Here is a 27353-nt window from a genome sequence, read left to right as displayed (position 1 = left end):
AAAAAAAAAAAAAAAAAAAAAAAAAAAAAAAAAAAAAAAAAAAAAAAAAAAAAAAAAAAAAAAAAAAAAAAAAAAAAAATCAAGCAGAGGACAGCAGCCGGCGCCGGGGTGACTCCTCCGCGGGCATCACTCCGCCCAACAGAACCAAGCCCATCGTATTATGTATAAGTATATATGTTTTGTCGATGCTATGCAACCGTATACGCGCTGCGAACAGTCCTTCCCCGTCTCGTCCTGCATTTATACCACCCCTGCCCTATGTGGCAGGGAGCTCCGTCCCGGGTAGTGGGGTTTGCCCCGAGGCCCGTTCCATGCCCCCGTGAGGGGGTATGACGACCCTTCTTCTTCAGCTTCTTTGTCACAGGTGTCACTTTCAAACTTCCTCTAACATATTCATTCCGTATTCTATACATTCCCGTTACTTCACACATCCATCGCAACATTCGCATCTCTGCTGCATGCATGCTATTAAGCAATAACAGCATTTATTTTATTAAATTAAATTAATAGCAGATTAGAATATTATCATGTAAAACATTGACCTGGGTACCCTACTTACGAAATTCTGCATAATTATTGTATATGGCGAATAAAGAAAACGGTTAATTATGTAATAGCGTTTATTCTTTTAAATACTTCCAGTTTTCCTTTCGTAATTCAAAAGGAACACATATGCGGATACTCATACGTTTCAACATAGCAGCGAGTCGCGCCTAGTCGACGCGATTATTTCACAACACCCGTTACGTGATACGTAAAAGTAATTAGTAATTTTGTCATTGGAACCGTGTCATGGGTCACGTCTTAGAACATCTTTGAGCTTAGAATGAAAAAAAAATTATATGCGTAAAATTCCGGAAATTTCATAAGTGTCTGATTAAATCGATTTGCCTAGTTTAGTGTAGGAATAACATTTGGCATTGCATTAAATAATATTTATGCATTTATTCTGTTGTAGTATAGAATTATCGGCGGTGAACCGTATTAAGACGCTCAGATCTTCTTTTCATGCGTTTTGCTTCTAAGGACGGGAGAACGAAAACCATCTTATCGTGGCTGCCGCTAATTACTTATCCGACCGCGGCGGGGCAACGCAAAGTCGCATTCGCCTGAAGCATGTCTTGTCGGATTCCGCGGATTCACTCTCGGTGCTTTTAGAGCCCTCAAGCACCGGTCACCGTCCTCGTCGACTACGAAAAACAATTCAACAAGCGGACTAACCCATATACACAGCCCACTGAGTTTCTCTCTGGAGATCTGGTGGTAGATTCTGCGAAGCACTGCTCTTACTAGGGCTAGTGTTAGCAAATTATCTCAGATTGAGCCCGTGAGCTCACCTACCCATCCGGGCGTTCTGGAATAGCCTCTTAGCCTATCAGCGAATAGGTAGGAAAAAAAGGGACAATCGTTATTCTATAGAACTGAGACTTAGACTTCATGTAACATATGTAGTATTACGAGTTTACAGTATAACGATTGCTCACGTCTAACTCACGTTTCAAAGCCATTAAATTAATTCAAAACCGCAATGAACTTACAAATTTATTGACGATTTATTCAACTTGAACGCTTTACATTCACTGAAAGATCGCATACAAATAATGACGCAACCCAAAACGCAATATCGATATATCGGTTCGCATACGCCTCCGAGAGCCTCAATCGAATCAGTGCTAAATGACCCACAACTCTACATAAGGCACCTCGTAACATACATTACGAATTTTGCTGTAATCCCGAGAGGTAGCGGGGCGTTGATCGAGACAGTGCAAGCACAACAGTTTACCACGCAGAGCCGCGTCGTGCAGGTGTCGCGAGCCTTCGGGGCCCCTTCGAAGTTTAAAACGTCAGTTCCAAAATATTAAAAAAACGCGTCCTCAAAAAATTACGTCATCACTTAATCTATTATCGATAACACGGAATCGATTTTAAAATAAAAATGTTCGAATAAATTTTAATAAACTTAACAATTACATATTAAATATCTTAGTTCCAAAATGAATTGTTCAGTGTTATTATTAACAATGTTCTCGTGTTTGTTATTGCATCGATTATATCGTTCCCTGTAACGCTGTGCAAGACTTACCTAACTGAACGCAATCGACGACGATCTATCCAGTTCTCTTAACTTATATAACTTACACACCTATTTTCATTGCAATTTTATATTTTTCTAGTTTTGCTTTAAATCGTGTGTACTTCGATTAAATATAACAAGTATTGTAATGAAAACTACCAAAATACTACTTTATAAAATATTAACAAAACAAACAGTCATCTAAAGGCATTTAATAAAAAGTGCTAAATTAGTAGTTAGTGAAAATGGAAAATACTACCGTGACCTGTCACAACATAATCAAGTGTGACCTATTACGTCTTGGCACGCCGTAGACTCGATGCACCGCCCGCAAAGTAATTAGTTGAAGTTGCGCAACACTATCGTTCCTGTTTTAGTCGATTGTGATCGAGTGAAATGGACATTTCGTATCGATTTATCCCAATTTCTATTTGAATGCAAATTCGGTTGCGCAATGACGACGAATGTACATGATTTTGGATAAATTACTAAATCGCGTTTACCGTTACTCCGCATTACGTCATTATAAAGTAAACACACTAATTTCGTAAAATTACAAAATCTGTCATGATATAAAACGTTGTTTGTATCTGTAGTAAAAATCATGTAAACTTTAAACACTATTCATGTAATCTGATAAAATTTTAATAAGGGACAAATAATAGGAACAATAGTGAATAATAAAGAGTAAACCTGGCAATTTAAAAACCTAATATGGGGATAAATAAAATAATAGTTTGGGTCCGTGTCATCGACCACATTAGTAAAAGTTTCATCCGTTGACTTGGACAGTTGTTAGAACATCAGCGAAGGGTATTGTCATAAATTCAATATCCATTCAGTGGTGTACTTAAAACATTTGGTAATAGTCTCACGTTAGATTATTTTTCCTATTACAATCCGATTATTTTTCAGGTGAATCCAAAAACCAGCATAGTGATAGCACAGTAAACGAATAAACTTTTTTGTACTATTACGAATAATTTTCAAGTGTAACTAGTGAGGTTTAATCTACAGACACATTTGTGAAGTCAGCTGGGAATGTTAATTAGTTTTTAAAGAATTTCTGTGTGTTTGTACAGTTTGTTACTATTACATATTTGGAAGTCGGAAGGACATTATCAGAGATAAACGTAAGTATTAATTTATTTATTACAATTCAAGTTTTTATTTAGCTGCGTTGGGTCGGATTGGAAGAGCACTATCCCTTAAAGGCGACTAAGAAATTAAACAGAAACTTTGCTTCAGTGTTTTCAAACTACTAAGCCTCAATATATTTTTGCAATTTTTATCAAGCATATTTTAATCCCTATGAAACCGATGGTAGCCTAAGAGGCTATTCCAGCTTCTCGCGGAAGGTTAGGTGAGCTCACGGACTCAACCTGAGAGTATTTGCTAACACTAGCCCTAGTAAGAGCAGTGCTTCGCAGAATCTAGGTAGGAATCGCGACCCACTAAGAAGATCTGGCGAGAAACAGTGGGTTGTGTCAGTGGTGCATATCTTATAATCGGATAATTTACATTTTGGCACAAGTTTTAAATAGCTCTCCGCGCCATTTAACAAACAGTTAAATGATAGAAGTTTAGCTTTCCGATTCACGACAAAAGTCTTCCTTGTCTACCGTATTGTAAAGTATCAAAACTGACTTTTATTTCTATTTAAACGTTAATGTTATTGATGGCAGGTTTGTCATCGACAAACGTTGACTTCGAAATAATCTATGATGCATTAGCCGCTTAAATATATGTTATGTGTTAAAATAGGTTATGACATGTTCTTACTTAAAACCAAGGTATGAAAATCGGTCCAATTGCCTATTTTAAAAAAATTGCTCTTAAAAATATTGCGTTCTGCTGACAAAATAATGAAAGTTTCAAATGAAATTGTCATTAGATACGGCTGTTTACGATAATTAGGTGATTTTTAAATTACCTGCATCTTCGTCTATTCTATGCTATTATCTATATATTAATACGTGAAGCAAAATCTTTGCATCCCTTTTTACGAAAATTGCGCCGACGGAGGAGTATGAGATTTTCCACACTTATAGAGAATATAGAGAAGAAGTGCACAATGCTAATATTTTTTTTAAATAATGCATAAAAGATACATCAAATCAATAAAGAAATCATTACACACACTACATACCACGTATTTGACGCACACACGCATGAATACTATTTATTGTCAAACTTTTGCTCTTGGCGTATGTTGTCAAATTGAGAATAGATTAAATAGCGTTTGCCTTTGGTAATATTTTTATAGTGTAGTCTTCGCGAAATTTGTGATTATAGAAGTATAAATTATAATTATAATAGTGTACAAACTTACAATTCCAATTAATTATAGTCGAATTTCGACTACTGCGGGACCTCTAGTATTATATTATATTGGATGCTATAGAATGACAATTTTCTTTAACAAGATTTCACATATGAAACTGTAGGTTGTACTTTCCTGATATTACATAAGTTAATTCATCAAATGTTTATTAAGATTATACAATTTAATGTTTTTAGGTACTTTTCGAATATATTTAGCGATTCATTGTTTTCTTACGTTACATGACCAATCTTGGCTTATAAACGACAATCAGCGGTGTTGATTGTTTGCAGGCTCGAATTTACTTTTACAAGTACCTATAGGAACTTTCAAATTCATAATAATGGTTGAGAGGTTATACCATAACAATGTTTTGAATCAACACTCACTTACGTATTCACTTACAAAATATGTATTTTCAAATGGAATGTTAAATAATATTTTCTTTTCCTCCTATCTAATCGCTTCGAAGGTTTGGCAGGCAAGCTCATGGAGCTCAGCCTGAAGGAGTTTGATAACCCTAGCCATAACAAGCAGCCCACTGAGTTTCTTGCCGGATCTTCTGTGGGTCGCGTTTCCGATCCGGCGGTAGATTCTGCGAAGCACGGCTCTTGCTAGGGTTCGTATTAGCAACATGGGCAGGTTTGAGCCCTGTGAGCTCACCTACTAGTTAAGGTTACGTTGATATGGTCTCTCTAGACCATCGGCTTAGGTAGGAAAAAAATAAAAATAACAAGCAGTGTTTTGCAGAATCTCTACCACCGGATCGAAATCGCAACTAATCTGTGTACCACGTAATACCATAGAGCCAAAATTAAATGATTTAATTTTCCATTTATGAATTGAAGGTATACTTAATTATTGACAGCGTAAGATGGTGGGACTTCTTGTAATTGATATTTATTTACACAAACACACCATCAATTGGACTTGGACTTTCTATGGATTCTTGGATATTTTGATCTACTCTAGGCGAAGAACGACTATGGCAATTTGATGTTCGAATCTTCGCAGATGATCTTTGGTACAGTTTTCCTAGCGTCTTATCTTAGAGCGATAATCCTTCAATAGACATCCAGGAGTCGTAATCGTATGCCGTGACAAAAAAACAAAGTGAAAATTTCACCTACTTTAACACAATAGCACATACCACTAACAGTTCGTATCGAAACACAAACAATAAACACAAAAGAAGACAAACAAGCTATTAGAAAATAAAGTCCAATTAATCTCATGTAATAGTTATTGTGTGTCAGAACATGTGTGCCAAGGCCGCAACACCCGGTAACAAGAGCGCCGAATGAATTCAAAACACAACATTATGTAAGCTTACACAATGGTATATCGGTATCATGGTAACGTGGAACATAAAAAAAAACAATATATAATTTTCAAATTTGAGTATGTGCTACTGTTTTCAGCGAGTCCCTACGTAATTTCGGATCCTCCCGATCCACTAACGCTGCTTTTAGGTACCTCAAGCACCGGTCATCGTTCTCGTCGAACCCGTCGCTTGCGACGAAGGGTTCGGCGAGTAAATTAACCCTCAGACACAGCCCACTAAGTTTCTCGCCGGATCTTCTCAGTGAGTTGCGTTTCCGATCCGATGGTAGATTCTGCGAAGCACTGCTCTTGCTTGATGTTAGTTAATTAGTTAGTGTTAGCAACGACGTCAGGTTAGAGCCTCGTGAGCTCACCTACTCGCTCGGTTACGCTGGCATAACCTCTCAAGGCCATCTTAAGCTAAGCTAAGCTTAGGTAGGAAGAAAAAGTGCAGAATAAGGATTACGATTTTCGTGTACCGTCTGAAGTAGACTTGGTATGTGTAAAAGAAATGAGCATTACTAAAAGCATTTCAAATCTGCAATGAGAATTTTCTTCGGTTTTCGCGAGGCGTAGATAGATTAACGGTGTTATTCGTCGACATTTGAATATTGTGCCATTAAATTTTTCTATAAAATTATTTCTTGACATTTTCACACAAAAATAAATGATAGATTAAAGTCAGTTTGTTAAACTTGAGTTTTAATCTTAACAATAAGAGAATGGTGTAAAATAAGCCCCAAATATATGCATAAGGAAAAGGTACCAATTAAATGCGAAGACCGTTTTTCCCGAAATCCATTCCACTTTGTCACTCTTCAAAATTAGAACTGTCATTTCCTTCAAAAAACTATACAGTCAAAGATTCCCATATTTTTTGTACTTTACGTTTAAAAAAACGAATACCGCCGGAGCGGGACCTGGCACGTACCTACAACAAATAACTCGGAACTTTTTATGCCTGATAAACTTTTTACACCAAGAAACTAGGGATGGTGTTAATAATTATCTTGATCGATATTTCCAGCGATGTCTAAAAGTTTGGTTTTTAGGTAGGCAGTGGCTAGGCTCTGCCCCTGGCATGGTTCAAGTCCATGGGCGACGGTAACCACTCACCATCAGATGGTCCGTACGCTTGTCTGCCTACTAGGGCAATAAAAAAAAAAACAAAAAAAAACTACATTCGATACTTTTCCTTTAAGAATATATGATATAGAAGTATATTGAGCTAATTAATTGACAATCATTAATAATAAATTAATAATAGTAATACCTACTCGTAATTCCTTTGACGGTGGCTGGTAAAGTGACATCTCACCAAATAGCGACGCATTCCTTTTTTTTTATGGCTTAGATGGGTGGACGAGCTCATAGCCCACCTGGTGTTAAGTGGTTACTGGAGACCATAGACATCTACAACGTAAATGCGGCACCCAGCTTGAGATATAAGTTCTATGATCTCCTTATAGTTACAACGGCTGCCCCGCCCTTCAAACCGAAACGCATTACTGCTTCACGGCAGAAATAGGCAGGGTGGAGGTATCTACCCGCGCGGACTCACAAAAGGTCCTACCACCAGTACAAAAGGTCCTACCACCAGCAATTCGTTCCGATTATGCCCACGTGCAAATTTAAAACCGACGCGACGTGAAATGTCAAAACGTTTCACGTCGTTAAAAAAGACACGTTAAGTAATACTCTGCTTTAAAGGTTACATACAAAAAATGCTAGTAATGTCCGCATTGCATCGGTACAGGCCCAAGTTATGCAATTATAACTGTTGATTCATGGTAAAATATACAAAATCACTATACGGAAACAAACATGAAAGAGTAAATATACTCATTTCGAATAAATCGGTTAAGTAAAATTGACGTATCTAGTTTTTTAATGCTTTAATATTGCGGTAATTTTGATATGTTTATTGTCAGTTGAATATTACTTTATTCGTTTATTAGGTTAATCTCTAAACTGGATAATATAGATGCCAAAACTTTTTTATTGCTTACTAGCGACCCGCCCTCGCTTCGCTTCGGAATCTGTAATTTATTATTGATTTCTCCACTGGTTAATGGATGTTATTATACATATAAACCTTCCTCTTCAATCACTCTATCTAGGCCTCTAATAGGCGGAGAACGGTTTTGTGGAAGTCCGTCTTATTTAAAATCAAAAGCCTATTTCATGTCCTATAATTATTATAGAAATTAATGTTTTATTTATTTATGTACAGCAAAGAACATGTGAACGAGCCCACAGCCCACCTGGTGTTAAAGTGCCGCCAACCTTAAGACATAACATTAGAGCCTTAATTTGTATAGTAATTTTTAGCATCGCACTAAGCTCCTTATGAGTAAAGTTCGTCTATACGGTTTGCGATCTGTGCATACAAACACAGTCAGTATTAGGATGAGGTCAGTTTAATAAGGAGTCTTTAAGCGGTAGGCCGCGACTTCTGGGCTGTTTGGCTGAAACAGCGGCACATAAACTCTTTTATTTGCGACAAAAAAAAAACAGTTAAAAGCTATCAGTAAAAGCGGTGTACCCAACAGTGCGTGAACGAACGTAATCGACGCGCAAGCGTCGCAACTCTATCGCTACATCTAAACGAAATTGTCAAGAAGATCCGAAGACCCGCAAATCTAATAGCGGTCGCAGAAATGTCGCGTCGAAAGTGAATCCAATGGGTTATGCAACGGCAACCTTCGTCACACCACAATCGATAAATAGTCGGAGAAGATTCCAGAATCTATCTTTATATATAAAAATGAATTGCTGTTCGTTAGTTTCGCTAAAACTCGATAACGGCTCGACCGATTTGTCTAATTTTGGTCTTGAATTATTTGTGGAAGTCCAGAGAAGGTTTAAAATGTAGATAAATATGAAAATACTCATAACAAATTTGTTTTTCCTTTGATGTGTCTCCCGTCGGTCTTTTATTTATAGATTGAGGCACTACGAAGTCTGCCGGGTCAGCTAGTCATCAATAAAAAAACTGTCTTTTTTACGATACGCATTTAATGAAATGACGTTTTAAATGTATTAATTGTTAATTTCAGAATGACCGGCAACAGTGTTCTCTTTTTTTCTCCACCCATCCCACTAGGTGGGGTCGGCACAGCTAATTTTTCTCTTCCATTCTCTTCTATCAGCCGTCAGCTCAACACTCATTCTTCTCTCTCTCATATCGTCATTCACAAACTCCATCCATGTCTTCTTCGGTCGACCTTTGCCCTCTCTACCTTGCACTACCATTCCCATACATCTAGTCACGTGCATCTTCTCTCTACGCATCACATGTCCATACCACGCTAACCGTGTACTCTTTGTTAATTGGTTGTCTTGTTATCGTTTATTTTTAGTCAACAATTTGTTTACGAGTTCATATTAGGATTCATTATTTTATTTTGAACGTTTAACAATAATAATAATGACATCATCTTTTTGTGTGTCTTTCCTATCATCGGTAATTTTATATAAAATGTCGAAAATAATGAAACGAATTAGGCGAAATTATGACATCGTATAGGTACATTTACAAAACTATAAGCGCGAATTGAACGTGTAAATAAAGAAATCGTAATTCGTAATTCTACCACACTACTAAATGGTATGGCAACATACAATTTGTTAGGTATCAAAAAAAAAAACAATACTCATACAAAATATTTAGCGTCATGTTGCTAAGTCACTTTATATAATGAATCAACATTTTTTTCCCTACCTATGCTGATAGCTTTGAGAGGCTATTTCAGCTTCGCCCTAACGTTAGGTGAGCTCACGGGGCTCAAACCAGAGAGTTGCTAACACTGACCCTAGCAAGAGCAGTGCTTCGCAGAATCTACCACCGGATCGGAAACGCGACCCACTGAGAAGATCCGACGAGAAACTCAGTAGTGGGCTGTGTTTGTGGGTTAATTCGTTCGTCGAGCCCTTCGTCGCAAGCGACGGGTTCGACGAGGACGGTGACCGGTGCTTGTGGTTGAATCAACAAAAACTCCAAATCGTTTATATCTATCTTTTTATTGTCTATTCTTTAAGTAACCATTCGAAATCGCCATGGCCAAAAGTATAATGATAAGGATGAGCCCGGCATATACTCATCATACGACTATGCCAGTGATCAAATCCCGTGGAGAGTTTCAATTTCTCAAAGAATATTCATGCTTACACGTATTTACGAACGACTGCCACGATGAAGTATTAATGTCGTGTATAAGAAATTAAAGCCCCAAAAAAATATTTAGTTTTATTGTTGGTAGGGAGGGCGCAACCAAAAACACGGGCGTGACTCAGCATTATCTCAAGTGATAAATAGCATTAGATTCTTAGAAATATGGTCTATTATGTGAATCCTTCTGGCCTACATCATTCCTACTTTAATTCAACTGTGTAACAATGATATGCAATACGTCCGCTATTAACTAGCTTCTTAAGAGATATCACACGGATACAACGACAGGTATGGAATTAAAATCAAATTCGCTCAATCTTTTAATTTGAGTTACGCACAGTTAGGTACCGCAAATTCGTCTTTTCGCCACCACGGTCGCAGTCTTCCGCGGCAGTAGACGGTAGCCGCGGTCACGGAAAACTTCGCAGTCACTTAGTAGATATAAAAAAATAAATTGGTGAGGGAAGCGGCCGCCCACATTAAGAAAGAAGCCAAGTACAAACGAAGAGAAGACAAGAAGGAAGAAATCTGAAGAATGAAGAATGAGAAAAGAAGAGAGCACCGATCCGTTAGATCTTTATTCAAACCTGCAAATATATATTCATACCAACAAATCATCACCCCTGCCTCGATAAGCAGGAAGCTCAAGCCTGGACTTCGGTTCCCGGGGCTTCGAGAGGGGCCCCGAGGCTCGTTCCGCGCCCTCGTAAGGGGACGCGACGACCCGACGCAAGCTCATGTAATATGGTACTTTTAATCTAGATCCGATCGAATGGTACTCGGTTGCTGTTTATCAAATATTTTGAGAGATTTACTATATCTACTAAATGGCCAATATTAAAAATAGTTTATTTTAAAAGAATAGATTCAAAAAACTTATGTTTTCATACAATTAGTGATGGCTTCAGGGGAGCGTGGCTGCGGATCACTAATATTGATTTCGAGCAATTGACTGAACATTAACTGTCACTCAGCCCACTGAGTTTCTCACCGGATCTTCACAGTGGATCGCGTTTCCGATCCGGTGGTAGATTCTGCGAAGCGCTGCTCTTGCTAGGACTAGTGTTATTAACGTCCAGGTTAGAGGCCCGTGAGCTCACCTACTCGCTCGGTGATGCTGGTATAGCCCCTCGAGGTTACCAACATTCTCTTCTTTTTCTTCAGTATGTTGCACTAGGTATTAGGTGGGGTCGGCACAGCTAATTTCTCTCTTCCATTCTCCTCTATCAGCCGTCAGCTCAACACTCACTCCTCTCTCTTTCATATCGTCATTCACACACTCCATCTATGTCTTCTTCGGTCGACCTCTTCCCCCTCAAGGTTACCAACATTAGTAGCGAAAAAAAAAATACTGTACGTAGGCAACTTAAGACTTGAGTTAAAAATTGGAACTGTAATGCGAGTCTCGACCGCGAACCCGTGCAAGGCAGCCAACATTGCAACACCATACTCGTTTACATAACTCAAAACAAGTTTTGCAATGTCTCATGCACTGTTCTTGCATGAATACCTGTTAGCTTACGTTCGGCGTTGTACTATGATGAGTTGCAGTCGTTTTTGTTACGTAATGTTGCATTTCTTACGCAATATTGGTTAAATACAAATAGGTTCACATTTTGGAGAGCGTAAAGTATGCGTGTGTCGTTTTGTTGGCTGTTTTCATTTAATAAGTAAATTATCTAACAAGCGCTATTAAGAAATAAGGAGATAATTAGCTTTAATACGTTTTTTTTTGTTTGATATCTTTGATATATTTCGTTCAATTCAAAATTGTGACAACGACCTTTAAATCACACCCAATCAATTTTCATAACATACCAATGTCATAATTCTAAATCCTTTTAACCGACTACTGCTATTGGTACAATGCGCTGTAAGATATGTTGAGTCTGTGCTTATAATATATCGAGCGTGTGTCTTATGTAGGGTGATAATGATAAAAATACATTACAGTTTACAACCTGTTTATGGTGCGAAGATTCGACACAGGCTAAATAAAACCCGATACATAATTCTCCAATTAAAAATGATATAAAATGAAATTTTACAAAAATAAATATAAATTGTAAATAGTATAAGAAAAGATTAAAAATAGTATAAAAATAGAAAAATCTTAACTAAGTTAACATTATCCATTGAATAACAAAAATAAGAAATGCAGGATACAGAAGAAGATATGCAGGATTTTATATCTTATCAATCTAGAAACTAGTGCATTAAAATTTGTGCCACTTGCGACACAAGTATTATAAATATAATCACATAATTTAATACGTAACAAGACATTTAATTTAAATAATAAATTGGGGTAACACCGACAATGGTCGGGCAAATATCATTTTATATGTCGTTAATTCGTCACAATGGCGGAACCACGAGTATTGCCATATCAACTGTGAAGTTTTTTCTTAATGATGCATTTACATATATTTTTTTTATTGCTTATATGGATGAACGAGCTCACAGCCCACCTGGTGTTAAGTGGTTACTGGAGCCCATAGACATCCAGAACGTAAATGCGCCACCCACCTTGAGATATAAGTTCTAAGGTCTCAGTATAGTTACAACGGCTACTCCCACCCTTCGAACCGAAACGCATTACTGTTTCACGGCGGAAATAGGCAGGGCGGTGGTACCTATCCGTGCGGACTCCCAAAAGGTCCTCCCACCAGTGAAAACCAACAAAAGCCAGGGATTTTATTTATAACTAGTTGACCCGGCAGATTTCGTAGTGCCTCAATCGATAAATAAAAGACCTAAACTTTTGTATAAAATAAACTTAATACAAACAAAAGGAATCCGTCCGAAGGAAAAACAAAATTGTTATTTTTACTTAATTCCAAGCATTTTCATATTTATCTACCTTTTAAACCTTCTCTGGACTTCTACAAATAATTTAAGATCAAAATTAGCCAAATCGGTCCAGCCGTTCTCGAGTTTTAGCGAGACTAACGAACAGCAATTCATTTTTATATATAAGAAGAAGAAGAAGAAGAAGATATAGATTTTGATGCTACTAAGAATTAATTACAATTGATAAAAGTCGTAGTGATGCCAATTTTATGGCTTTTAGGTTTGGTGAGAGATTGGGGAGTCTTACATCCATATCCTACAAAATGATCGATTGTGACCTACATATAAGAGGCTTTTATGCAGTAGACCGTATTATGAATTTAATTATTTATAAGCACAGCACGATGTGCGTATGAAATGTTCGTCCAAGATCTTTTTTTTTCTAATTTTTTTAATAATGATTTGTGTGCTTTTAAAAAAAAGGTGTAATCACAAAACGAGTAATAGCAATTAAAAAAAAGGACAAGTCCTTTGAGGCTTTTTTGGCCAGTTAACCTCAGGACTGGGTGCTTTTGCTCTTTGGCTACATATATTGACAACAAAATATTTACATACAATAAGTAGGTTTAATAATAATTATTATTAGGACCTCAGAGTTTCGAACCATAGCCATATAGATCCGATGACGCATAAGGAACATAGCTTTCATATTTGCAAAAACTTTATAATGTTGATTACCCTCTGTTCAAATTACATTCTATTTCTGATCCAAAATTGAGGCTGATGTCGTCGTTAACATAATGGCGTGACGTGCATATCCGAGTGATATTACAACGTTCATCACGTCTCGCGTCCGGAGATTATCGTTGTTTACATAATTGTTGGATAATTCTCATTGTACATTCACCTTTTGTGGCTGAGAAACGATAAAGGTTGTTCCGAGTTCAGGAGTTATAGAATTAAAAACTATTTTTTCTATTTATCGGGGCTGTACGAAATAGATGTCTTTGCCTTGAAAGGATTTTAAAAGAATATTAGTGTGTGCACATTAGTAGCAGCTGCTTTTATTGCTATAGATAGCAAACGAACGTCACCTTGTGTTAAATCGTTACAGGATATAAGACCTTGAGACTAAGATGTCAGAGTCTTAATTTTATTGTACACGATGGTTCTCTAACCGTCCGAACTGAAACGTTTCCATTGTTTAACGTAACGAACTATACACACTATTAACTTCTTTTTTATTTTTTTTATTGCTTAGATTGGTGGACGTATTTCATTAGAAAAATTGGTACCGCTAACACGAATACACCGGACGTCTTATCCGTTAGGCCACGACGACTTCAAACATACATTTCTAATCAAATCTACAATTAAAGAATATGACAATGTAGTATATATTTCATAACAACAAAAATCGCAATGCTTCAAAGCATGCAGATGCTCTATATTCGTCTTAAACAATACGGAAAGTTCTAGAAATCGAATGGGAATTCAAATACTTTTTCCCGCGATTTCAACATCGTTTTATCTTTGACGCGATTGAATCGACCACATTCGTAATAAAATACGACTAATTACAAACTTCTTTTGAGTTCAACAATTTCTTATATAATAAAAATGTTTAAGTGGAATTTTGAAAACATTTTCAAGAATTCGATTCTGTGTAGGAACTTTTTTTTTCAACGTACGTTTGTCTCATATTAAATTGATGATGAGAAGGAGACAGACGGATATGAAATCACACAAATTCCATTTTCGATTTCGAAACTGGAATTCTTTTTTTTTTTATTGCTTAGATAGGTGGACGAGCTCACAGCCCACCTGGTGTTAAGTGGTTACTGGAGCCCATAGACATCCACAACGTAAAAGTGCCACCCACCTTGAGATAAGTTCTAGGGTCTCACGTATAGTTACAACGGCTACCCCACCCTTCAAACCGAAACGCATTACTGCTTCACGGCAGAAATAGGCAGGGCGGTGGTACCTACCCGTGCGGACTCACAAGAGGTCCTTCCTACCAATTCTAGATATACGATAAAAAATCTCTGTTAATCACATCCGATAGTTATGTAACACTATTATCTATACTATAATAATAATAATAATAATATTATAAAGAGGAAAGATTTGTTTGTTTGTTTGTATTGAATAGGCTCCGAAACTACCAAGCCGATTTGAAAAATTCTTTCACTCTTTGGAAGCTACACTATTCCCGAGTGACATAGGCTATAATCTTTTTTGAAAAAAATTAGGGATCCTTACTAAAACTCCAAAAATGTAACCCAAGGTGTAAAAAAATGACCTAAAATATTCTTTACATCGCGTGCCCTGCGAAAACTATTGACGATGGAATAAAATAATGTACTACGACTTTGTAAGAACACATTATTTACAAAAAGTTTTGAGACAGCATATGTCTAACTATTATAGTTACGTCGCAATAAGTGTTCTTTTATTTAAAAAAATAAAACAACGTCAAATATCGTTGAATTTTTTGTTAAAGACCCGAGCGGAGCCGGAGCGGGCCGCTAGTTGTCATATATTTTTGAAAATGGCGTCGAATAACATCTATAGTCGTTTGCTTGTCCACCTTCACAGTCCACATGTAGTTTGCAAACGGGAAATACGCTACGTGCCGTGACACAAGGCAAACGAGCCCGACTGACTCGCGGTGACATGACATCACAATCGAAAGTTCGAGAAACGGCCTTCACCTAATAGCACAGATTACTACACACAGACCCGTTTCGCGTTACATAACATTTGTTTATTTGAAACGATTAGAGCAAGCAAGGAAGTATATAGAAGTCTTCCACGTGTGTTGTATTGCCATAATTAAAAAAAAAATGAACATGTTTCAAATATTTCGTCACAATATTATATTGTACTAGCTGACCCGGCAAACATTGTTTTGCCATATATAATATTTCTAGGGAATTTCTAGTGTAGAAAAAAAAACTAACTTATTGTAAGTGTGTAAGGATGTGGTAAATGAGTGAAAGAGGTATGTAGTGCTGTGAACGATGAGGAAATATATAATAAAAATAACAAAACCTCATTCAACTACATAATACCTCATTCTAACAAAAAAAAAAATCCAAATAAAAAAAATATGTTAGGGGTGGACAGCCCTAATCACTTAGGGGTATAAAAAATAGATAGTAGCCGATTCTCAAGCTTACTGAATATGCATAAAAAATTTCATGAGAATCGGTCAAGCGGTTTCGGAGGAGTATGGGAACGAACATTGTGACACGAGAATTTTATATATTAGATAATATTTTGTGAATCGGATTTTTTTAATGATGCTTCTGATATGGATGTAATAATACAATTGAAGTTCCCATAGACACAGCTCACTGAGTTTCTCGCCGAATCTTCTCAGTGGGTCGCAATTCCAATCCGGTGGTAGTGTTAGCAAATTCTCTCAAAGGTTGAGCCCGTGAGTTCATCTACTCGTCCGGGCGTAGCTGGAATAGCCCCTTAGGCTACCAGTGAATAGGTAGGGGAAAAAACCCTTAAATTAGATCATTGTTGTGTACTACCATCGAAATCCTGTTATCGATATTATTCACGATTATTCCTGTGTAAATATTTGAATGCACAGATGTTAGCAAAATTAAATCTTCCAAACAAGTAGACTAAGGTTTCAATATTTGTCTCTCAAAATCGAGTCTCGTCTTATAAACATTTTTATTTAACTGGTTTTTACCACGATTTTCATATTTAATAAGTTCTCCAAGCAAACAAATCTCTACACTATTTTTCTAAGCCTAACACTGGATGCCGGTTTTAAAATAATATAATGCATGTCTTTTGTGCATAAATTTAGAAAGCTAGTTGCTATAAAACTTTATTTCATTTCTCGTTGGGCGTGTTCTGAGCTACACGGGTAGCAAATACCGCCCTAATTTATTTATGATGGGAACAACCACGAATTCGATAATTTCAATGGGCACTGGTAACAGTGCTAATACCAAGTGGACCAGCTCAGCTGAATAAAGACTGATCGATAATAACAAAAGCAACACACTATTGAAAACATAGCGATTAGAATCTTATAATACTTTCACGAGATCGCTTTTAGATTGGCTAGTTACAGAACACTGGAGCCTTCCGCTTTTGTAGGAAGTGATGGCGAAGTAAAAGTACTCAATATATAAACATTATGATAACAAATTTCGAAGTGTTCATATTTCTTAACCACACACTTTTAAATCGACTTCAGAAAAAGGAGGCGGTTCTCAATTCGACTATACAATATTTCAGGTACGAAGCGATTTTGATGATTTATCTATTTATTTGAAAGCAAATAAATGCTTTTCACGTGTTCCCAACTAAATTTTTATCAAGAACGAACCAGTAATGTTTAATGAATCATATTTAAGTGACTTCATAGTATTCGATGACATTCTGCACTTAGGTCATGGCGCTTTTCTTTTTTATAAAAAAAAATGTACTATTTCATGATAGAGAATTGAACATGTCCTGTGTTGAATTACTATAGTTAAATATTTCTGCTGTACCCGCAAAATGGACAGTGTTGTTTTTTATCACTTCGGATAGGGAATGAGCTCCCAACCAATTGCTGTTTAGTGAAATTATAAGGTCGGAGTCTCAATTGAACGGCCGATCCGAGTCTCCGAACATTCAAACCGAAACGCTGCTTTGTGGCAGAGATAGGTAGGTTTGTAGCACCTACCGGCGCAGACTTCCAATATGACATGCCACCCACTTACAACAGAGAAACTGAGATTGCAAATCCGTATGTTTCCAACAATGCATTCAAATAAAAAAAATACCAGTTGATGTGATAGTCAAGGTCTATTGTCTGATGTTAGAGAAAGTACTTCTCAACTAATTACGTTTATTTGAGATAGCGACCCGCCCTCGCTTCGCTTCGGAAACATTAAAACACACATGAAACCAAAAAAATAAAATAAAAAAAATTAAAAAAAAAGTAGCCTATGTTCATCAGGAACAATGTCGGCTTCTAATGGAAAAAGAATTTTTCAAATCGGTCCAGTAGTTTCGGAGCCTATTCGAAACAAACAAACAAACAAATCTTTCCTCTTTATAATATTAGTATAGAGTATAGATATAGATTGCGAATTAACGTAAAACATGAACTTACTTGAAACACGAAGTGGCCTAGCAAATTTATATTGTTTTCCAAAGTTAATATGGCTAACCGTTGCCACAAGCCACTCCGATCAGATAATCTCATTGAATGCTGTTGTTTATACCTGAAACAAAATAAATTAAATTGATTTTGGAATCACAAATAGTGGTCCGACAATTCTTAATTTTTATTTTTATTGCTTTGATGGGTGGACGATCTCACAGCCCACATGGTGTTGAGTAGTTACTGGAGCCCATAGACATCTACAACATAAATACGCCATCCACCTTGAGATATAAGTTCTAAGGTCTTAGTAAGGTCGCATTACTGCTTCACGGCAGAAATAGGCAGGGTAGTGGTACCTACCCGCGCGGACTCAGAAGAGGTCCTACCACCAGTAAAAAATGATGGACAACAGTACGACGAATACCCTCATCAATCTCAGTTAACTACTTAATTGACTTTTAATTTTTATTTATTTATGTTTCGTTATTATCTAGACCGGGCGATGGTAGCAAAAATAGTTATCAATTTAATTGAAGTATGGAAATAAAGGAATGAAAAAATAATTTGTGCTGTCATATCATTCAGCAATATAATAATAATTTAATATTGGGGCCGGCCTGAAACGTCTTTACTTCGCAGTGTTTCCGAATCTCCTATTCCAATAGTAAAATTAGTTTTTTTTTTTTTCGTTTTCAGATGCAACAACAACAGCATTTTACATACAAACAGGAAAGCGATGTCGCGTAACATGCTGCTGCATATAACCACAAAATTCCATCAAATGAAAAAAAGTAAACCACCAGACTCGACCAATACAAGCACCTTCGACATTTGAAAAAGCAAAACTGAACAAGAAAGTAATGAGATACTGAAAACAAAAGAAAAACTGTGATTAAAAAGAAAATGGGTGTGCACGTTCTTCTAGCGTCCACGGCCTTGAAAACTGTCAGTGTGACCGGATTATGGTTAATACCTCTGTTGCTTGGGGCGCTGACTTATCACAACTATAACTCGTATGATCCGGAATCCAAGGTGCTGGATAAGGAACCGAGGCGAGAGTATGACTTCATAGTGGTCGGGGGAGGATCGGCAGGCGCCGTTGTAGCAAACCGACTGACCGAAGTCTATAATTGGAACGTTCTCTTGTTAGAAAGTGGTAAGTTTTTTTTATAATTTGCGTAATTACTGGTGGTAGGACCTCTTGTGAGTCCGCATGGGTAGGTACCATAACCCTGCTTATTTCTGCCGTGAAGCAGTAATACGTTTCGGCTTGAAGGGTGGGGCAGCCGTTGTAACTATACTCGAGACCTTAGAACTTATATCTCAAGGTGGGTGGCGCATTTACGTTGTAGATGTCAATGGGCTCCAGTAACCACTTAACACCTGGTGGGCTGTGAGCTCGTCCACACATCTAATCAATAAAAAAAAGAATATTTGAAATATCGCTACTCATCATCATCACTATCCTGCCCTTCTCCCAGTCACCTGGGGTCGGCGCAACATGTTTTCTCCTTCCATACTCTTCTATCATATACCATTTCTTCGCTCACTCCCCTCTTACACATATTGAAATGTCAATGCTAAAATGATATAATGAAATGAAAATGAAAACGAAACATATTTTGTGGTTTGTAAGTTTTTATTTATTATTTATTTAGTGTTCATTGAAATTGTTAATATGCATGTATTTATACAGAATTATGAACCTTATCATTTTTTAAGGCACCCACGGGTGTACGAACTCATGGTCTGGTTCGTTTTATTTCCTTTGTCACTGCTGCTTTCTTAACATTCTAAATTACTGCTGAAATCTTTTTCCAAAATTGGAAATGCGGCAAAATAGAAATTAAGGAAAATAATCTTTCTTAACACGCTATATAAAAATTTGAAAATTTTTATACAGACCCCGAGGAAATCTTTATTTGGTCTTTATGGCCGAATTGAGTGATAGTGATTGGGTAAATTAAGTCATACTATTGAAACTCAATTTTATGATTGCTGCTGACCATGATATCAAGTTGAGTCACAAAAATTATTGTTTTTATTTTCATCTGATTTACATGATTTTTAAAGTAACGTTTTCCTTTCTTTTGCAATATAACGATTGAACCACATGTGCATTCATTATCAATCGTATTGATAAAAATTAACTTAAGGAAAGAATCAGCAAGCTGAAGTGGTAGTGGGCTGGTCATATATGCCGTAGAACTGACGATCGCTGGAGCGGAAGGGTTCTCGAGTGGAGACCCCGCACCGAAAGACGTAACGTGGGACGCCCCCTGGATAGGCGGTGCGATGATCGCCGAACGGTGGCCGGCAAGAAGTGGATGAGGAGAGCCGTAGACCGGACTCAGTGGTGTGGATTGGGAGAGGCCTATGTCCAGCAGTGGACGACTGTGGGCCGTTGATGATGATGATGATGACGAACTTAAGGAGGTAATGTTATAATTCCAGGTCCCGATGAAAACGAAATAACGGACGTCCCTTCGCTAGCAGGGTATCTGCAGCTAACGAAGCTGGACTGGCAGTACAAGACCGAGCCGACGCCATACGCTTGTCTGGGCTTCAAGAAACACAGGTGCAGTTGGCCTAGGGGCAAGGTAGGCTGCAGCATTTTTACAGATATTTTTATTACTGTTTTAGTGCTGTCTACAGCCAAAAAAGTGAATATTCACATTCATGTTCATATGGGATCGAAATCTTAACTGTATTGCATGAAACTATCCCACGACAGTGTGCGATAAACAGCTCTATTTTTTCGCGTATATATCGCAGATATAGTTCCGACTAAAAAAATTGCCTCTCCAAATACAGTAGTACCCTTACAATGGTAATTTTAAGATAGCTTACATTTACTTTTTTACAAGTGAAGCTAAATGGAAATTAAAAATTAAAGTACAATATTACGTTACTTTTATATATAATATGATTGTAACGGGTAATTTATAGTTTAACTTAAGTCTGAAATTAAATGACATATTATAAAAGGTATGTACTATATCCACAAAGATTTAGATGTTTATAAGTTAGCTCCTTTTCGAAAAATACGAGCAAAGTATTATTTTGTAACACACTCTAAAACTATATTGGCGCTTCCAGTAAACCTTAGTTCCCTTAAAATGTTACAATACATATTACATAATATTTACATACATTTTAACGTCCTTGTAGTAATACTCGCGAAACAGAATGACAGTAATATAATTTATAAAATATTGCCTTAAATTTCAGGTTCTTGGGGGATCGAGTGTTCTCAACTACATGATATATATTCGTGGAAACAGTCACGATTTCGATCAGTGGGAGTCTTTTGGAAATCCAGGTTGGGGCTATCAAGATGTTCTCAAATACTTCATCAAGTCTGAAGACAACAGGAACCCTTATTTAACTAAGACCAAATATCATGGAACGGGAGGATATCTAACGGTCCAGGAAGCGCCATGGAGAACGCCCTTAGTCGCAGCTTTCGTTGAAGCCGGAGTCGAAATAGGATACGAGAACAGGGACGTTAATGGAGCTATTCAAACTGGATTTATGATAGCCCAAGGAACAATCAGACGGGGTTCGAGGTGTAGCACAGCAAAGGCCTTCTTAAGACCTGTGCGAACACGAAAAAATTTAGACGTATCATTGAATTCGCAAGCAACAAGAGTACTCATAAATCCAGTGACCATGAAAGCGTACGGTGTGGAATTTGTGAAGCACGGTGTAAAAAAAGTTGTATATGCGAGAAAGGAAGTGATCTTATCCGCGGGTGCTATAAATAGTCCCCAACTACTCATGTTATCAGGAATAGGACCGAAAGATCACTTGAGAGATGTGGGTATTAAGGTGATCAAGGATTTACCAGTGGGTGAGAATTTACAAGATCACGTTGGAGTCGGTGGTCTTACATTTCTAGTCGATAAGCCTGTAGCTATAGTTCAGAATCGATTCCAAGCATTTCCTATTTCGATGAATTATGTTGTCAATGAAAGAGGTCCAATGACTACTTTGGGCGGTTTGGAAGGTGTTGCTTTTGTTAACACCAAATACGCAAATAGTTCCGGGCTTTGGCCAGATATACAATTTCATATGGCACCAGCTTCATTTTCGTCTGACAACGGTCAAATCGTGAGAAAAATTCTCGGACTTACCGATGAATTATATGATACAGTATACAAACCTATTGCGAACAAAGATGCCTGGACGATCATGCCCTTACTGCTCCGTCCAAATACACGAGGCTACGTTAGATTAAGGAGTTCGAATCCCTTTCATTATCCAATAATGAATCCTCGATATCACGAAAACGCACTAGATGTTGCGAGACTTGTCGAAGGGATAAAAATCGCTGTAAAAGTCGCAAACGCGTCACCGTTTCGACAATTTGGATCAAGACTTTACAACAAGCCATTGCCAAATTGCAAGCAGTTCCAATTTATGTCTGATGAGTATATAGAATGTCAAGTAAGGACAATTTCGATGACGATATATCATCAGTGTGGGACAGCGAAAATGGGCCCGTCTTGGGACAAAGAGTCAGTTGTCGATCCGAGATTGAGGGTTCACGGTGTTGAAGGACTTAGAGTAATAGATGCAAGTATAATGCCCACTATTGTAAGTGGGAATACAAATGCTGCGGTTATAATGATAGGTGAAAAAGGTTCGGATATGATAAAACAAGATTGGTTGAATAAACGGTGACATTAAGAAAGTAGTCTAGTGTGGAATTCAGTTACCAGTTACATTTTTTGTAAATATTAAATGTTGTTTAAGTTTTGTTCCAAAGACGACTTAGCTATTACGTTTGTTAATTAGATTAAGTTGTGAATATGAATGTCTTGTCATGAATTGTTTAATTAAAACCCTATTAAAACTACCAACTACGCGTAATATCGTAAAGAACAATATGTAGACGAAGACAAACAACGTACAAAAAAGGAAAAGGGTTTTGTCGGCGATGCCCCATTCCACATTTAATGTGGATTTCAGCAATGTCAGGGGCCTACACAGCAACCTCGACGCCGTACACCACCATCTTGAGACGGCGCAGCCTGCCCTCCTTTTTCTGACGGAGACGCAGATATCTGCTCCGGATGATACTTCGTACCTTGAATACCCCGGCTACGTATTGGAGCACAACTTCCTGCGTAAAGCCGGGGTGTGTGTATTCGTCCGGGCTGATGTCTGTTGTCGCCGTCTACGAGGCCTCGAACAACGGGACCTGTCCCTCTTGTGGCTGCGCGTAGACCATGGGGGTTGTACCCGAGTCTACGCGTGCCTGTACAGGTCCCAGAGCAGTGATGCAGGTTCAGCTCTGATAGAGCATGTGCAAGAGGGGACTAACCGCGTGCTTGAGCAGTACCCATCTGCGGAGGTGGTGGTTCTTGGAGATTTTAACGCTCACCACCAAGAGTGGCTGGGGTCCAGAACCACTGACCTCCCGGGTCGGGCTGCCTACGATTTCGCCCTGGCCTACGGCCTCTCCCAGCTGGTGACACAGCCCACCCGTGTCCCAGATATTGAGGGGCACGAGCCTTCTCTGTTGGACCTTCTGCTGACCACCGATCCAGCCGGATACAGTGTGGTGGTCGATGCTCCGCTTGGATCGTCTGATCACTGCCTTATCCGTGCTGCCACACCACTCTCTCGTCCTGGTCGTCGAACGACGACCAGGTATCGAAGAGTTTGGCAGTATTTGTCAGCAGATTGGGATGGATTGCGTGAATTTTACGCATCCTACCCATGGGGGCGGTTCTGCTTTTCCTCTGCTGATCCTGACGTCTGTGCGGACCGTCTTAAAGACGTGGTGCTCCAGGGGATGGAATTGTTTATTCCCTCCTCTGAAGTGCCCGTTGGGGGTCGCAGCAGACCCTGGTATAACAATGCCAGCAGGGATGCTGCACACCTCAAGCGGTCCGCATACGTGGCATGGGATAATGCCAGGAGACGTCAGGACCCTAACATCTCAGAGGAAAGGCGGAAATATAACGCCGCTTCCAGGTCCTACAAGAAGGTTATTGCCAAGGCGAAGTCGGAGCACGTTGCTAGAGTTGGCGAGCGACTAAAGAGCTATCCCTCTGGGAGCCGTGCTTTTTGGTCGCTCGCCAAAGCCGCAGAAGGAAACTTTTGCAGGTCTAGTCTCCCACCACTGCGAAAGTCCGATGACAGTCTGGCCCATAGTGCGAAAGAGAAGGCTGACCTTCTGGTCAAACTCTTCGCCTCGAACTCGACCGTGGACGACGGGGGTGCTACACCACCGAACATCCCCCGGTGTGATAGTTCCCTGCCGGAGATCTGCTTTACACAGTGTGCAGTCAGGCGGGAACTCCGACTCCTGGACGTCCATAAGTCGAGTGGGCCAGACGGCATCCCCGCAGTGGTTCTGAAAACGTGCGCCCCTGAGCTGACGCCTGCGCTAACGCGTTTGTATCGCCTCTCTTATTGCGCTAACAGGGTTCCGTCTTCATGGAAGACCGCCCACGTCCACCCTATCCCCAAGAAGGGTGACCGGTCGGACCCATCGAGCTATAGGCCTATCGCGATAACTTCCTTGCTTTCCAAGGTGATGGAGCGAATAATAAATATACAACTCCTGAAGTATCTTGAAGATCGCCAGATGATCAGTGACCGACAGTACGGTTTCCGTCACGGTCGCTCAGCTGGCGATCTTCTCGTATACCTTACTCACAGGTGGGCTGAAGCCTTGGAGAGCAAGGGCGAGGCTCTTGCTGTGAGCCTTGATATCGCGAAGGCCTTCGACAGGGTCTGGCATAGGGCACTTCTGTCGAAGCTACCATCTTACGGAATCCCCGAGGGTCTCTGCAAGTGGATCGCTAGCTTTTTGGATGGGCGGAGCATCACGGTCGTTGTAGACGGCGATTGCTCTGATACCATGACCATTAACGCTGGCGTTCCACAAGGTTCGGTGCTCTCCCCCACGCTTTTCATCCTGTATATCAATGACATGCTGTCAATTGATGGCATGCATTGCTATGCGGATGACAGCACGGGGGATGCGCGATATATCGGCCATCAGAGTCTCTCTCGGAGCGTGGTGCAGGAGAGACGATCAAAACTTGTGTCTGAAGTGGAGAACTCTCTGGGGCGAGTCTCCAAATGGGGTGAATTGAACTTGATTCAATTCAACCCGTTAAAGACACAAGTTTGCGCGTTCACTGCGAAGAAGGACCCCTTTGTCATGGCGCCGCAATTCCAAGGAGTATCCCTGCAACCTTCCGAGAGTATTGGGATACTTGGGGTCGACATTTCGAGCGATGTCCAGTTTCGGAGTCATCTGGAAGGCAAAGCCAAGTTGGCGTCCAAAATGCTGGGAGTCCTCAACAGAGCGAAGCGGTACTTCACGCCTGGACAAAGGCTTTTGCTTTATAAAGCACAAGTCCGGCCTCGCGTGGAGTACTGCTCCCATCTCTGGGCCGGGGCTCCCAAATACCAGCTTCTTCCATTTGACTCCATACAGAGGAGGGCCGTTCGGATTGTCGATAATCCCATTCTCACGGATCGTTTGGAGCCTCTGGGTCTGCGGAGGGACTTCGGTTCCCTCTGCATTTTGTACCGTATGTTCCATGGGGAGTGCTCTGAGGAATTGTTCGAGATGATACCGGCATCTCGTTTTTACCATCGCACCGCCCGCCACCGGAGTAGAGTTCATCCATACTACCTGGAGCCACTGCGGTCATCCACAGTGCGTTTCCAGAGGTCTTTTTTGCCACGTACCATCCGGCTATGGAATGAGCTCCCCTCCACGGTGTTTCCCGAGCGCTATGACATGTCCTTCTTCAAACGAGGCTTGTGGAGAGTATTAAACGGTAGGCAGCGGCTTGGCTCTGCCCCTGGCATTGCTGAAGTCCATGGGCGACGGTAACCACTCACCATCAGGTGGGCCGTATGCTCGTCTGCCTACAAGGGCAATAAAAAAAAAAAAAAAAAAAAAAAAGACACAAAGATCGAATCATGTTTTAAGAGACAACTTGTCACTTGGTCAAAAACTGTTGAATGTTTTGATAAATCACTTAAAAAATATCCAAACTATTTAGGCATAATCAGAGATTTCAGTATATCTGTCGTTTATTTAATATTACGTTACTTCATTGAAGTTTGAAGAACTTTCATTTTAAATGTTATTGAAATTTTGAAAAGAAAAGTTAGGGTATGTCCAAAATTATTATTGATCATAAGTTTGGGAAATAAAAAAAGGTTTTTGAATAGTAAAGCTGGTCAATAGCTACTTAACAAAGAAAATGAAAATCGATTGACGGATGCAGAAGAAAACGGTACTTAGCTGTTGTATCTTTGCATAATTATATATAGATTACAATGCAGTATATTTACATTGGAATGTTCTAGAATTAAAACCAAAACAACTACGGCGAGTGATATTATAATTATGAAACTTAAGAAATATGAAATACGTACTAAATTCGTAACTCCGAATGGGACTGATCAGCTAGATTTTCAAAAATACCACAATTTACATAGTTCGGCTGAATGTGACGACTTACGACGTCATTTAGGCCCAAAATAAGCAATTACCTGACCACAAATCATTCACTAATACACAACGATTAACTATATATGACATCATGTGTTGTGATTGATGTTCCGCTTAACGAGAAAAAAATGCATCAATTATTAGTTTTTAAATACCTAGTGATTTAATTCATTAACATGTCACAAACATCATGAATGATTGATTTAATTGAATTAAGTTCCCTTTCGACTACTTTTTAGATTGTTTTATTATTAGTGTGTGCCTGGCTGTCAAGTGTTGTCGATAGGCAGTCTCGGACCCATGCCAGACAGATAGTCTTGATTATTTTATATTTATTTTCACTGCCATAACGCGTATGTTTTCTTTACTTAAAGGACTAATTCTGATGCCATCTAAAGGTTCTTCACCATTTAGTTTCGTGATAATAATATGTTAAATTGTTTTGTTGCGTTGTTATTTTTGTTTTACGAATGAAATAAAATTTTTGCTCATTAATTGTTTTATTTAAGCCTTACATAGGCTTTGTTTGTTTATATTTTACTGCGCAGGTAAGCGATCGATCTCACAGACCACCCGGTGTAATGTGCTTTTCATAGCCCATAGACATAATGATATGCATACCGGTATACGCCTTGAGACATAAAGCCCAAGTTTCAATTTTATTGCTTATTGCAATTTTCAAACCGAAACACAAGACTGTTGGTAGTGTTGGTAACTAGTTGTGCTGGCTGATAGGTTTTATCACCAATAAATATCGGTTAGCTATCTTAGTACGCTGATCTAATACTCGGAGAATGCTGCTACTATCCATTATTTTGTGATTCCCTTAGTCGCCTTTCCAGGACAGCCACAAGAAGTGACGGGATGGTGCTATTATAGGCTGACTGACACTACAAAAGCTCGATATCGCGCTTATTATTAACCCTTATTTGTTTTACCAAAGAGGATAAAATAGATTTTCTGGTTAATGTATACAATTAAGAATGTGATGTGACGTGCGTTTATTGCGTCAAAAAAACACACAGTATTAATTGAATT

At 38.9% G+C, this 27353-nt stretch overlaps 3 protein-coding genes across 4 annotated transcripts in view; 1 reads left to right on the top strand and 2 right to left on the bottom strand.

The window, feature by feature from the left end:
- The window catches only part of LOC101746922 (NADH dehydrogenase [ubiquinone] 1 alpha subcomplex subunit 7), a 364870-nt gene extending 353296 nt beyond the window's left edge, over positions 1 to 11574 (bottom strand). Inside the window, exon 1 of the mRNA XM_062672980.1 lies at positions 11562 to 11574. The gene's annotated coding sequence lies outside the window, so the exon portion shown is untranslated. The remainder of the gene's footprint in view (positions 1 to 11561) is intronic.
- The window catches only part of LOC101741968 (flotillin-2), a 436009-nt gene that overhangs the window by 247674 nt on the left and 160982 nt on the right, over positions 1 to 27353 (bottom strand). The window lies entirely within an intron of this gene.
- On the top strand, positions 1497 to 26806 carry LOC105842034 (glucose dehydrogenase [FAD, quinone]). 2 transcript variants are annotated; one of them, XR_009975169.1, is made up of 6 exons: positions 1497 to 1846; positions 2993 to 3210; positions 18518 to 18977; positions 20276 to 20421; positions 21053 to 22733; positions 25770 to 26806. XR_009975169.1 is itself a non-coding variant. In XM_062672956.1 (4 exons), exons 2-4 carry the CDS (start codon positions 18725 to 18727, stop codon positions 22505 to 22507), a joined length of 1854 nt encoding a protein of 617 aa, XP_062528940.1. In that variant the 5' UTR covers positions 1497 to 3210; positions 18518 to 18724; the 3' UTR covers positions 22508 to 22650. The 2 variants fall into 2 exon arrangements, 1 of the variants encoding a protein (XP_062528940.1); XM_062672956.1 differs by lacking the exon at positions 25770 to 26806 and having other exon boundaries at positions 1497 to 3210; positions 21053 to 22650.

This window comes from Bombyx mori, chromosome 16, assembly GCF_030269925.1.
Source record: "Bombyx mori chromosome 16, ASM3026992v2".
Taxonomy (NCBI): Eukaryota; Metazoa; Arthropoda; class Insecta; order Lepidoptera; family Bombycidae; genus Bombyx; species Bombyx mori.
Note: the sequence above shows the minus strand (reverse complement) of the source record. Positions and strands in the feature narration are given on the sequence as shown.